Here is a 14,055-nt window from a genome sequence, read left to right on the forward strand (position 1 = left end):
TTGGATCTGAACTCAATGATTCTGACACATGGGGGAGAGGCAGCTCAAAGAGAACAAAAATGAGCAATGGGCCATTTTTTACAATAAAATATGTATAATGCAGTCCTCCAGCTTTACTAAGTATGTCTCACAGATGTGAAGGACAACGCAGTATACAAATGTGTAGGAGAGAGGAATTGCAAAGAATGTTGTTGGGGAGTTTCATGCCTGGGGAGGAAGGGAAAGAGAGAGGACTTGGGTATTCAGGATGAATCTTAGGAAAAGCACTGTGATAGCAAAACCCTTTAGGATAAAAGAATTTAGTCTTAAAAGGAAAAGAAAAGGAAAAGAGGTTTAAAGAAATCAGTGTATCAGTTATTTGGACCACAAAACTAGATGGGACAAGCTAGTTTTCAAGTCCTGGAATTGAACAAGATAGGTAATTTCTGGTTCTCACATCTGTATCCCTGTGAATTCAGCTGGCATGAAAATCCAAATATATCCAGCCTCTTCAAAATGTCGAAGCTGGTGCTTGCCAGTGGGGAGGTGGGATTTGTGAAAGCATCTGAATTGGATTGCTTGTTCTACCTAGCCCAGATCCCACAGCTGAACACAGCCTGTATTATCAAAAAGCAGTAACAAAAAAATGAAGTGGAATTCTTACCTTTAACAAACACATAAATCTTGGCCATGAGAGCCTCATTAGGTGGGGAGTCATCATGAATGCAGGTGAAGTAACCGGTGTCATTAGCTGTGACTTTCCTGATGACAAGCATGCTGCAGCTTTGCCTTGTGTTATTGCGACAATTACTTATGTGCACCCGGGGGTCTTCCTTCAGGTCCCCTCTCAAAAGCCAGCTTACAGAAGGTGCTCCCCTGTAAACACAACACACCAAAATTAAAGATAGTCATGTCTTCAGACAAAATTTGGGCTTCCTTCTGGCTAGCTGTTATCGATGTTCCCTGTCTTCCTACTCTTGTCATTTGGAAATGAATACTAAAGGTTGCTAGGTGCTTGCGTTTCCACCCATAAGCAATTAAGGTGGATCACCCCACATTCTTCCCCAGAGCCAAGGAGATTCCTGAAATAGTCTGTGGGAAATGTAGCAAGCTAGATCCTGGAGGAAAGTTCAATTTTTATTTTAACAGATTTCCTGAACATGAGTTTGGTTTTATAACACTATTTTTTAGCCACTTCAAGCACCAGATAACATTATATGTTTCTTCCATGCCGAGGACTTTGCGTATTTTAACAGCTAAATTAACTTATATTTTCTTATACTAAGGCTGCATGGAGAGAGGAGAACATTTATGTAACTTCGCATCACCTTTCTTGCTTAATCAGCAGTGACTCAATCTTGATTTTTGTGAAGGGCCTGGAACTAATCAGATTACAAATCTTAGAATATCTGCTCAAGACACTTTTTTTTTCAATTCACCTTGTCACGGCAGTCAGAACATAAAGCTAGCAGGGCAGATGATACACCATTTCACCCACCTGACCCATTCGTTGTCTTACCTGTGATCACAGATAATGTCAAATGCAATTCTACGTAGTTCACTGACAAAAAGCAAGGCCTTTTTGTTGCAGGACTCAGAAAGAGCTTTCAACTGATGCAAGTCAGCTCGGTAACAGGCACTGGTTGTGCTAGTCCTATTGCGCTGGAAACACCAGGCCACGCCATGGCAGCAGGAGCTCTTGGAGCTCTCTTCTGCTTGGGCTGCACTTTGAGGGCTCTGCTGATGTACCAGTACATGCTACACGTGCTTATGAGATGAAGATTATGGTCTTTTTGTAGCAGACTGGGTTTTGGTGGTCAGTGTGGAAACTGGTGGGGTATGGGGGTAATCGTCCGTGGGTTTTTCTGGGGAAAAAGTTAATATTAGAGGGAGGTGGTCCTGCCTGTCTGTGTTTGCAGAGAGAAGCCACTCTCCAAAAGGACGGGGGTTTGACTCACCCCTTCTCACTCAGTGAATTCCCATTGACCCAATTGCATTTGCTGAGCTGAGGAAGGAGTAAGAACCTCTGGATTTCCCCAACTGAGTGTCGCCAGGGAGAAATCCGGTCTAGACACATCGACGCAGTATAGAGATGCTAGTATCTAGCAAGCAAGCTGCGTGAAGTTTCCAGTTAGCTAATAACTCTAACTACTCTTTCTGTGCCAGTGGCTTTGTAGTGGTGCAATAGGTGCAATAAGGGAACGCGTTTGCCAGCAAATTCAGTGACACTTAAACAAACATCCTCTTGGCCCCCGTTTCTGCCCGTCCTTTTGTCGCCTTCCTGAGGATGATGCAGACATGGGGCTGAACTCTTGAGGTTATTCCCAGCACGTAGCTGAATGAAAGCACTGGGAAAAGTGTGAATATCCTCCCTGGTGAACAGCCTCACCCTCGTTTTTGGATGTACTGTTGACTTGGACAACCCCACCTCATCCGTCATACCAGCTTCCGGTCCTTCACAGCGATGAATTATTTTTTGACATGGAGGTCCCTACCCAGTGCTTTTTCCCTACCTTACTAACGTCATTAATGACGTAATGACCACTTCTGTCAAGAAAGGGGACTCCTGGCCCGGAATATGGAACTATGCCACTTCGCATTCAGACACTCAACTCCCAGCATGTCATCATGTCCCTGCCCCTCTACTGTCACCCAGTCTGGTGTCCATCAGGGCTGGAAATCTGCAACGGTGGCTTTGCAGAGCAGGTCAGGGATTTCACATGCCTGCGCTTCCTTACATGAGCCCACTTTTTCCTCCTGCATATTTTATCTTGGTGGCAGATGAAGACTTTGGCTATTGCTTTGGGATTTTCACACATCTGGCAGAGGGGAGTCGCAGCAGTGGCTTTGGCCAGGCCACCAAAAATCAGGAAATCCAGGCCAAGAACCTCAAATGAATGGAGTTTAAGGGACAAGGGATGTTCACACAGAGTTACCACAGTCTTCAGCAGCTACCTGCTCGGTCTGCTGTCTCGTGCTGTGTGCTCCACACAGCCCTAATGCCTCCTGGAAGCACGAAGGACTTCAGAGCTCCCTTTGGGCCAGTTCAGAGATAATCTGTGAGCGTGCAGGTGCTGGTGTGTCAGAGGAGGCAGGATGACAGACATCCACAAACGACCTGGTACAGGGAATCTCGCACTCGATGTGCAGAAATCACACTTCTAGCTTCTATTCCCAGCTCTTGTGTGACCTGAGTCAAGGAACTGGAGTGCTCCGGGCCTCTGTTCCCGTGCTAGCATGGCAGCGTGCTAGCATACTGTTCTGCTTCTCAGACCTGTCGTGTGGATTTATTGCTTTGCATCCATAAAGCAATTTGGGACTGAAGTGCTAATAATTTCTTCATCTATTTCTTCATCTGGTGATATGAGAAAAATAGGATGTTCCTACAGATTGAAAAGGCAGTGGATGGAGAACTGCTGAAAAGTATTTATTTAATTGGCCTGGAGCACTACACCGAACTCATGTCCACATAATGTGTTTTATGAAGTACTGCATCTAGATTTTAAAGGACTGTTTAAACTTTATTGCCATCGTGCTTGCTGCTTGCCAAGCTAAAAATACCACTGTAAGGTTGTTTTGACCTCATAAGCCACACGGCTAGCTGGAGGTATTTGGAAAAAACCTGCCTCACACTCCAGAAGGCATCACAAATTTACACAGTATGAGTCAATTTATCTTTCACTATTACAGTGAATTAAATAGACTAGGACAAAAATCAGAAGGGACATACACGTCAGCATAAACTACAGCTTAGATTCACCTTCCCACAGCTTTTTCTTATTGTTTCCAGTAACTTCTGTTGCAAGAAACCATGTAGTGGCTACAGTCAAGGGGACTTTGCAAGAAGGTGTAAAAGTAATGTGTGTGTGTGAAAGAGAGAGAGAAACTGTGATGGTCTGTATCCCTTAAGCCTTCTCTCCTACAATGCTCTCGGAAGAAATTAGAAAACAACCTCTCACAGTAGCTTGGTGTATAAATCACACTCAGAACAAGCAACATCTGCCTACATCTCAGTCTGAGGCCTTTTGTGTGACCGAGCAAGCTAATGTACGTTTGACACAGCAGAAAGTGCTCTGACTCTTTGTATTTGCTACTCAGTCATGTGCCAGTCAGCTGTGCCCAAGCGTTATATCCCCCATTTCCAGAGGATCACCTCCCTGTAAATATATGTCATTACCAAAACTGTGCTTGTTTCTTGCATGGCTAGTTTTTACACATTGTGCCAAGAACTGAAGAGCTGCTATAATTTACAGTATCAGCAGTCTGGTTTTTTATGAGTCTTGGTTATCTTTGATTTAAAGACTATGATATGTTTAAACAGGTCAGGTCTTTGAGTGTACACATACTATCTGCTGGTGATTTAACTGTCATCTTATAGGCTAGATGGTATTTGAGGTTAGGAAGTTTAAGCTCATACATACACATATGTAAAGAGCTAATGACATGCCCTGGAGATCTTGTTTGTCATTTACTTATGGACAGGGAGCGAAAGAGTGATTTTAGCTGCAGAGGAGCTGAATCTGAACCTATTTTCTGATGAAGATTTTCCAGCCATGTCCTTAAGCATGGTACATCCCCCTCCCACAAGCTTTCCCATGTGCTGACTCGGGATTTTGCTTGGGCCCTTTTACAGCATAAAGAATCTGGCGAAGCTGAATGCTGACCTGAGACTTTCCTCCCTGCTCTATTACAGCCCGTCAAATTCTCCTCCACGCGGAAGTGCGTGTGAGGGTAAACAGTTCCCAGCCAGCTGTGCAGCAGTCTTTGCTCTACCCTACCCAGAAGCTGTGCTGTGCCAAGGTAATCAATACAGCCAAGGAAATCCAGCATTGCTGGAGCAATCCTTACCTGCATTTTATTTTTAGGGTGTCTCCTGGTAAGATGACAATGTGGTCTTTTGCAATGCTTAGCGCTGGTTTCTCAAAAAATTCTTCCTCAGCAAGACCTGACCCAAATAAAGAAGAAATCATCATTAGACAGGCTATTCAGTATGCTTAGAACAGGCACAATACAGTTGAGGCAAGCTTTTTGTTTTGTAAACAGTTCCTAATTTGGGGGCCCACACAGTGCTTGCATTTGTACTGATGCAATTCAGTTGAGCGTGGAGTTAGTCATGAGATCCCCTTAGTTTGTTTTTAGTTTCCTTTATTCATCTCTTTCTTTTCTAAGGTTGAGCACCTGCATTTCTGCTAATGGTCTTTCTCTCCTTTTATTTAGAGCTAGCTTTATTACTGAATTATTGCAGTTTTAGGAGAACAGATTAATTTCAAAAGGATTTTACACACATATAAAAGTGGAAGGAGTCAGGTCTTTGGGAAATAATTTGAAATGTGAGCTCATACATTACATTTTAATCAATGGGAGAAGAGAAAACAATAATTCTGGGGAGCAACTCTTTGATTCACAACTGTGAAGCATCTGCTATATTGAAAGCAAATCAAAAGCCTGCTGTTTTCCAAAGCACCGTTCCCAAATACTGCGTTGGAACTAAATAGCGAACTGCTTGCTTTGTGGGCACCATGGCTGTATACTGGTGTAATGCTCCAAGGCAAATTTGCAGTGGTGTCTGGGACACCATCATCAGTGCTAGTGTGAGAAGGTTTGTCAGGTCTCTAATGACAATGGTCTTTAATGACAGTAGTGATAAAGGTCTCTCTCATCATCATCTCCTGGCTCAGGAAATGTCTTCTGAATGTGAAACTGTCCTCAGTGAGACGCATATCTGAGTGTACATCTGTGACAATATAATTTTCAGAAAGTGAAACTGAGAAGAAACAGAAGTGAGGATGGCCAGGCTGGTTTCCTTGTCCAAATTCAAAGTAACGTAATCAAGGAAAGGAGAAAACAGACTTAGATAAGTATCTCAATTTCCAAAGCTCTGACATTAAAGCCGTATGTTTTCTTTCCCCTCCTGCTCTTCAAATCTATATCTTCTCCTTTGCCTTGAACTTGATAAGCCAGAAATCTTTAGCTGGGCTTATAACAGAGGCATTATTCTCAGCAGAATAGTGAAGATAACATTAGGGTTTAACTTTTCAACTGGATGAAACAGTGATTTTCTTGCCTCCCACCCCCCATCGCTCATCTCTTTTTTGCTGGATTAGAGGAAAATGCTCTTAGCCTGGCATATTCTCAGTGAGGAGAGTGAATCACTCCCACTTTGGAGAGTCTGGCTTCTTCCATGAGCCATTCAAATTCCCATCAGTAACTCAGCGGAGCCCAGCTGATCTCACGGCACCAGAGAATCCTTCCCAAAGCGGATCCTGCCCAGACAGCATGTTGCTGGACTCCCTTCGAAGGCATACTGACCCTTCCTATAGACCTCTAGCTGAGACTTTAAACCAGTCCTGGCCCTTGCTTCAGCAACAGAGATATCCCCCCCCCCCATTTTTGCATAACTGATGACACTGTAGCTCTATCTCCAAAGTCCTTTGCAGAATAAGAAGTTGGAGTTTGGCCAACACAAACTCCCTCCGATGCATCTGTGTGACATTTTTTAGCATGGCCCTACCTAAAAACTGCTATTACATGTAATGCTGTGGAAGCAAAATAGCCAGTGTGTTCCAGCCCTGCTGTTCTCCTCTTTCTTTTAAGAAGTACCATTATTCCTAAACACATTCAGGATGATACGTGCGGGGTGCAGCATCACATTTAGCAAAGAATAAACAGAAAAAGCCCCAAACTCTGCAGGAGGAGACACTATCAGGCAAGTATGCCCTTGCACTTGACTCCGAGTCCCCTCCGGTTTCTAGCAACAACCAGCTCACACTGAGCATGGGCTGAGCTTCGGCATGTCTTATTTCATGGTGCTGATGTATTTCAGTCTGTTAAGACCATGTGCTGAGCTTTGCAAAAACAATCCAAAAAACGGCCACCAGCTTTGAATATGTTTGCCAAGTGTCATTTAATTGTTGTTTGGGTCCTGTGTAGCTCTCCCAGGACACAGCTACTACCGTGATCTGCTCTGGGCTGTTTATGCTGTGACTTCAGCCAGGTGCTGCTTCAACTTAGAAGATCCTGGGGTTTGAAATAATCCTTTCTTTCTTTCCTCTTGTGCCTTCAGTTGTTCTTAGGGCTTAGGGGGGCTTAACTGATGTCTCGAGCTGGCCTTTTGAACAGGCCTGAATTTTACCTCTCATGAGCAAGCGTGAGACTGTCGGAGGGGAGTGCAGTGCCAGGCAGCTGGCATTAGACCTGAGCTGCTATTGTGACCGGAGAGCAATGCAGTCCTTGGGCTTTTATAATAGTTGAGACTGTTCTGCTAAAAGAAAGAAAAGTATTTTTCAATTATTCTGTTTATACTTCTGAGCGACTTCTTTCCCAAAGTTTATTTTGGCTTCGGGAGCTGAAGAAAAGAATAAGTGAAGTGTAATTTCAGTGCTTTTCTACCCCATGGAGGACAGGAGGAGAAATTCCTCTGCCACACACACATTTGATCGCTGCTGCCAGGTGACAAGGGGTTTATATAAACACAGCGTGTGTCCTTTTTGGCACACCAGAGCCAAAGCTGAGTGGACTGGAAAATAAAAAGTTTGAGGGCAAAGCTGAGAGAGTAGTGGGGGAACAGGTTAGACTGTGCTACATTAGGACACCTGAATGCCAAAACTGGCAAAAAAGCCTTGCAAAATTTTTAACCTCTCATGGTCCCTTCAGAGCTAGACTTCATTTTTTGGAGGCAAAGCTGGGGACAGCCCTGGGGCATGTTGGATGAGAAGAAAGCGATCTACTCCACTTTCATATTTGTTTTATATATTTGAGGAGACTCATGGTTTTAAGAGGGCATTAGGGTGCTGCAAGCAGCTCCTGCAGAGAGAAGCGGGCATGTAGGCTACATTGTGCTTGGCAGTGCATACCCTGGTTTTCCACGATCCTGCACCCTAACATTTGTTTAACTTTGGATTCTCATTCACACCGGGCAGTGGTGCCAGGGCAACCTGGGTTGCAGGTAGATACTGTTTAGCTTGTGCAAAGACTGAGTCGTCTAGGACATTGTGTGCAGGTCTCTTGCTTGCTGGTAAGCTTTTGATTGCAGGAGTTGTGAGACACAGGCAGGTGCCATCTAGTTCTGGGAAGGGCAAAGTTAACCCCATGTTGGCATCTCATAGAAAGGCATTGTTTAAATACGCCATGTAGCTTAGTTGCAGTGCTCTTCCTTCTTCTTAGTGGGCTATGTGAATGTTCACCATTTTAATGTATTTCATTTTGGTTTTACGCCTTTAGTCAAGAAATGTCTCACACTTCTCAAAAGAAGTTTTCCACAGCTACTCTGCACTTTATATAAAAACTCTCAGACTTGAAGAACATCTGTCTGAAGCAGTACTCTGTGGTACGCTATAAAACCAGGACCTACAACCTGCCCAGGGTGGGGCGGGAGACCCATGCTGCTGGACCAAGTCCTGTTGAAGCTAGAGTGTTCTGATTGCACAACTCAAATTACAATGTCCAGGCCTAAAATAACATTCTCCTCTGCTAAATAATTTTCATCATGCTCTAGGGCTACAAGGGTCATAAAATTAAAAACAAGTACTTGTGCCAACCATGTCATTACCATAGCAAAGCTCTGCAGAGGAACAAACAGGTTGGCAGGCTCTGTTCTGCAGAACGATGCGTAAAGGCCCAGGAGACAGCATGGGTACCATGGCTGTTGCTGCCATTTTCTTTGTGAAGCTAGCAACCCTGCCTGGTTGGGGTGAGGAACCTGGTGCAGCATCCTTCCTTAGATCCTCTGGTATGGTTTGAGATAAGATACTAGAGGGATAATACTGCGGAATTAGCAGAGAGCCCATTGCCTCCTGCAGACCTACAAAAAGGTCTTAGCACAATATACCCTCTGTAAACCAAGGGATAATGACAGGCTCCTCCTGGGAAGTGACGTGTTGCATCTGACGTTAGGTTCCCGCCCTCAATTACTTGTGGCCAATGCAAGTTGACTATAGCAAGACTCAAGAGCATAGTGTCACCAGGCTAAAGATAGCCCCTGGAAAGAGCCCTGAGTCAGGACAGACCTTCTGTCCAGGGCCTCATTGCACCATTTCTAATTCCAAGAGTTTAGTCTTACCTTCAGTTTAGACTTTAACATTCTGCTCTTGACGGTGAAAACCCCAAACACAGCACAAGCACACAAACCCTTGGGAGTGAGATGTGAAAGGTTGACTGATACATCATCCAGGGAAGAAAAGTATATTGAAAACTGTTTTTCCTGGGATAATCTGATTTTGCAGCACAGCCAACATTAAACATGAGAGGATCCACAGGCACAGGGTAACGTGTGACCTCCCTCACCTCTCTGTCAGATGATTTCTAACTCTATCTCACTTGTCTGAGGAAGATCCCTCCCACACTAAGCAAATGCCTGATTGTTCATGCTAGGACCATCAGTGAGCATGGATAAAAACTATTTTTAATCTCTGTTTCTTATTGTAACAGTCTTCCTTCAGGCCTCCTCTAGGCACTGTAACTACCCAGTAGCTATCCCAAAAAGAGCGCTCACAAATGCTTGTGAGATTGAACGTGTCTAGGTATTGTACAGAGTGACAGCTAACGTCAGTATGATATCTGATTAAGAGATCCACATATCCCTTTTGGGCACTGCAGCACACAGAGGAGGGGAAAGCTGAAAGAACAGTATCAAAGAGCACCTAACCTCTGCATCAGATGACAAAGAAATAATTGCTAGGCAAACCGGAGACTACTGTGCTGACAGCTAAATGAAGCAGGTTAGACTAAGGCCCTGATTCCACAAAGACTTGGGCACACAAATAGCTTTTTGCACATGATTGAACTCCAGGGACTATTCATGTGTGTAAAGTCACTCTTGTGCATAGATCTGGGCCCTAGGACACATCAGGTCCCAGCAGAAAGGACTGGAAGTCAGTTTTAGAGCTGATCTTAGTTGGGGAAGGTGAGAGGCATATACACAACGTTTGAAAACTGTTTTGTTCATTGCTGGCAATAGATTGGGGATACTTCTGTGAGCTGTGCTTACCTTAAAGCATTTCTGAGTCAGAGCCTGGATCAGGACCATAACCTGTGCTCTGAAAACACTCCAGCATCAATGGGGGCTGTATGAACAGCGTGCGTGGCCCTGGTCATTGGTAGTAAGGTGATCACCAATAATATGGATTGTGCAGATGAAGAGCTGTTACCTACGCTGCCTGCTAGGGAAAAACTGGTGAAGTTCAGTCTCTCCAAATGACTTTGTGTCTGCAGCAGTAAATGAGATGAAGGAGAGACAATGTGCTTTCCTCTGGGATGCCAGGGTACCTCATCACAAGCACACAGTGTGAGCACATCTGAAAAATGAACAGGTACCCATTTTAGAGGGTATTTTCCTGACTATATCCTCAAGGAAATCCTATTTTCACTGGAATTAGAAAGCCCAAGGACTCATTGAAAAGCTGTGTGTGTTTAGACCAATGGCCTGTAATAATTTTAGGATTTATTTCAAGGTTACCCCCTAAGAAAAGAGAAGACACGACAGTACTGCCAGCATTATTGTATCATAAGCCTTGCAATATTTGGTGTGTTTATTAAGTCTTCAGCTCCTGGAATCAGCTTTCACTTGTTATGATCGAGTAATTTTCTATTATTTAAAAGGCTTAAAAAGACAGTAGCAAATAACTAAAAAGACCCACCTCCCGCCCTTCTTGTTGTGAATTTGGGTGGGAGGAGGACATCTAATTTTTGATTCTGCTAGACTCATGCATTGACATTAATAAAATGTCTTATGCTTTCTATTAAAAATGCAGAATTTTCTAAATGAAATATTATTGCTAGCATTGACTTTCCCAGCAAAGAAGAATGGATGCTCTTGTGGTGACTTTCTTGGCTGTAAGTCAGGAACAAACCTCTCAATTTTTGTCTTTTCTGCCGGCTAGTGAATTCTGTGTCAAGCCACCTGATGGGTACCAAGTCAGTACAGAGGGCAAAGGCCCCCATGATGGGCTGCAGATGGGGAATGTGTAGGTCAGAAAGGGTTGTTAGAGGGTAACTTACTCTCTAGACCTAATGTGGTTTGATTGCCTCTCTGCCATTTCATTTCTCTCCTGATTTGCTCAGGGAGTTGGTTTTGATCAGGTTATTTGCTCTCCTAAGCCTCAATCCTCCACGTGTATATCGAAGATCATGATTTAACTTGTCTGTACAGATTTAAACCCTTCATCTTTTCCTATGCATCTGTACAGCGCTTAATGTAGGGGAGCTGTGACTTCCTCATCAGGTGCTAATACAGGCCAAACCCCTGTAGGTTACAGGTTTATTCCCTGCTGAACTACTTTTTCTAGAGGAGGAGATGAGTAGGGGTTTAGACCCTGTCTCAGTCCTAGTCTCACATGAGGTAGGAATGCCACTTTAAAAAGTACTCCATGTGCTGGAGGCTGGTAGCCAAGCTATTCTCCTCATACCCAATATAATTGCAAAATCAAGAAAAAATACCCCAAAACAGTGGGCAAACTAAAATAAGACAGCACCACCACCTTTGCTGAGGAATCCAAACCATAGATGTGTGACAACTCTCACAAATGGAGGGTGAAACACAAAGAAAGCAGATAATTAATGGACCCAAGAAGCACGCTTGACTGTAATGGGGAAAAAATAATCTCCCTGAAAGGCCTGTCCCTGGAAAGCAGATGGGAAATGGGCTGCAGATCCTCCAGGAAAGTACAGCTCATGCTCTGTGTGCAGCTTGCTTCTCCATGCCCAGGGACCAGGACCTCACCGACACTTGGCCATAGATCAACCTACCCTCTTTCCTGCCAACTGAAACCCACCTGTGGGACTGCTGAATGCTGCCGGTGCCCACCACCCATCCAAGCTCAGCAACGGGGGCATGAGCAGAGTAAGGGGTTCACCTGGAAACTGTTCCAGAGTGGTAAAGGACCCTGGAGCGTGCTCCTCTGTGCTGGCTCTTGCAAGCCCAACACATCATCTACGTGAGAAAAGCAAAGAGCCCACTACAGTGGACCTCAGAGTCCCTTGAATACCCATCACTATCTTTTGCCAGAATTGTCTCCTTTGCCTACGCTGCTGCTATTCAAACAGAATTATTTTTAAGAAAAATGGTTCAGCAACTTTTAAAGAATTTCTATGTTCTTTGTTTGTTTAAGGGGAATGGTTACAAGAAGCATATCTTCCTGTTGTTTTCCACCTAGAAATAACCAGGAATCCCCCAGAGTGGTCCTGCAACAGAAATGCTGTGTAAGGGCACAGAACTAGCAACTTGAAGGCCAGAGCCAGAGCTTCCATTCCTACAGAAGCTGAAGAAGTTCATCCAAAATTAAATTAGCAATCACAAACTCTTCAGGAGAGGTGGCTAAGATTCTTTCAGTATATTTGAACGCTAGTGTTAACCCAAGAGTATCGGCTGGCAAAGCAACAGGCTTCATGTTTTCGTTAATTTTCCAAGCCGGAGAAGCTAGTATTTGTTTAGCTGACTCATGAGAAAGGGGAGTAGTTCACACCCATTCTTCTTCTCTGCCTGCCACAAATAGAAGTTTTGTGTAGCTCAGCCAGAGGCAGTAGTTTGGGTGTAAATGTTCCTAGTGACAACAACAAAAAATTAAATCATTAGTCTCAAGCAGAGGAGACATCAACAAGAGCACAGTAAAAACAACTGCTAAGTAGAGCAAGTGTTTAAAGATAAGATAAGACATTGGCCCTGCTCTTGGGATTTGTTCCTACAAGGCTTTTCCTCACCCATAGATGCATCAGCATTTCCTGATGAAGTGGCACAGGGTCACTCTGGCTTCCTTCTGCAATCAGCAGAAACTCTTCAGCAAGGCCACCTTATTGCTTTGTGTGCTGACGCTTAAAACCCCTGTGTCAATTAACAGGAACTTTTCTCTGTTTTTCTGCAATCAAAACATAACCTTTGGAGTTCAACTACACCTGCTCAAAGGCAACTCCCTGAACATACAATGCCATGCGCTTTCTTGGCTGTCCATGATATGGATCGCTGTATCAGTTGCAGATTTATGGAAGGAGGTCACAGAAAGCAACTCTAGGTCAAAATTGTTTGGTCTTTGGCGGCAGCAGCTTATTAATCAGAGCCATTGTTTTCCCTCTGACACTGCAGAGTGTAGAGTCCTAAAGAACGACAGAGTTATCACCACCCTGTGCTTATGTTGAGTTATGTAGCGAGGGGACATGTCCTTTCTTTGTAACTGGATGACAAGTCGAGAACTTAGATCTACAGCCATAAAATAAACATGAAATCTGGGAAAGGAGGTGGCAACATCTGCAATCATCTTCCATGCACTCAAGCACAGTTTAAAGTATTTAGGAAATGCAGTAATCTCATGTCGATGGAAAAAAGGCTGTGAATGTTGTTATTTCTTGATCCAAATTATGGCAATTCCTCTGGGAAAGAGAAGACCTGGCAAATCTCCATGATTAGCAAATATGCAGACCCAGTGGGAACGAGACACACAAAAAAAGAGACCACACTATGTGCTAAAGACTTTAGGGGAAAAAAAAATCAAAAAATGTGAGGTATGAAACTGTCTTTGCCTCCCCCCCCAACGTGGTCTCCTGAGAAAAGCTTTAGGGTTGCAGATGCAAGTGTTTCCAATGATTCCCAGACAGGATTACTTCATAGGCACTCCAGACATAGCTTTCATTCTTCCTTGACTTGACCATCCTGAGGAGAGGGCACATTCTTCAGACAAGGCTGCGAGTGAGAGGAGGAACACGGGCATGCATTGGTCTCTAGGATGAACCACCATGGGGAGCAGCCCCTGCGAGAGCCTGACATACCTCTCTGCTGGCGGCTTTGGCCCCAAGGCTCTCTCTCCACTCTCACTGCAGTCCACCACAGCACATGTTCTGCCTGCCCTTCACCTCCTCCCAGAGGACTCAACAAATGAGGACATATTGCTACTCAGTCTTCAGGTACAATATAGCATTTATCTGGAAGTGAATCTAGCCAAGATTTCTCTCCTTTCTTCAGAGCACTGGGTAGGAGAATGGGAAGGTAGAAGGCTGTCGAGATCTGTCTTCACTGGGTCTTTCCAGGCTTCCCTGTGTCCCTGTGTCAACTCAGAATTGTCACCACAGGTGAACTCCTGGGAGTGTATTTGT

General features: G+C 44.2%; 1 protein-coding gene across 1 annotated transcript in view; it reads right to left on the minus strand.

The window, feature by feature from the left end:
* The window catches only part of LOC104257880 (vascular endothelial growth factor receptor kdr-like), a 140,420-nt gene that overhangs the window by 98,440 nt on the left and 27,925 nt on the right, over positions 1-14,055 (minus strand). The window contains exons 2-3 of the mRNA XM_059824618.1: positions 4,828-4,924; positions 644-855 (exon numbers count right to left, since the gene is read on the minus strand). Of these exons, the coding sequence (XP_059680601.1) occupies positions 644-855; positions 4,828-4,924 (309 nt within the window). The remainder of the gene's footprint in view (positions 1-643; positions 856-4,827; positions 4,925-14,055) is intronic.

Source organism: Gavia stellata, chromosome 14 (genome assembly GCF_030936135.1).
Source record: "Gavia stellata isolate bGavSte3 chromosome 14, bGavSte3.hap2, whole genome shotgun sequence".
In the NCBI taxonomy this organism is placed as follows: domain Eukaryota; kingdom Metazoa; phylum Chordata; class Aves; order Gaviiformes; family Gaviidae; genus Gavia; species Gavia stellata.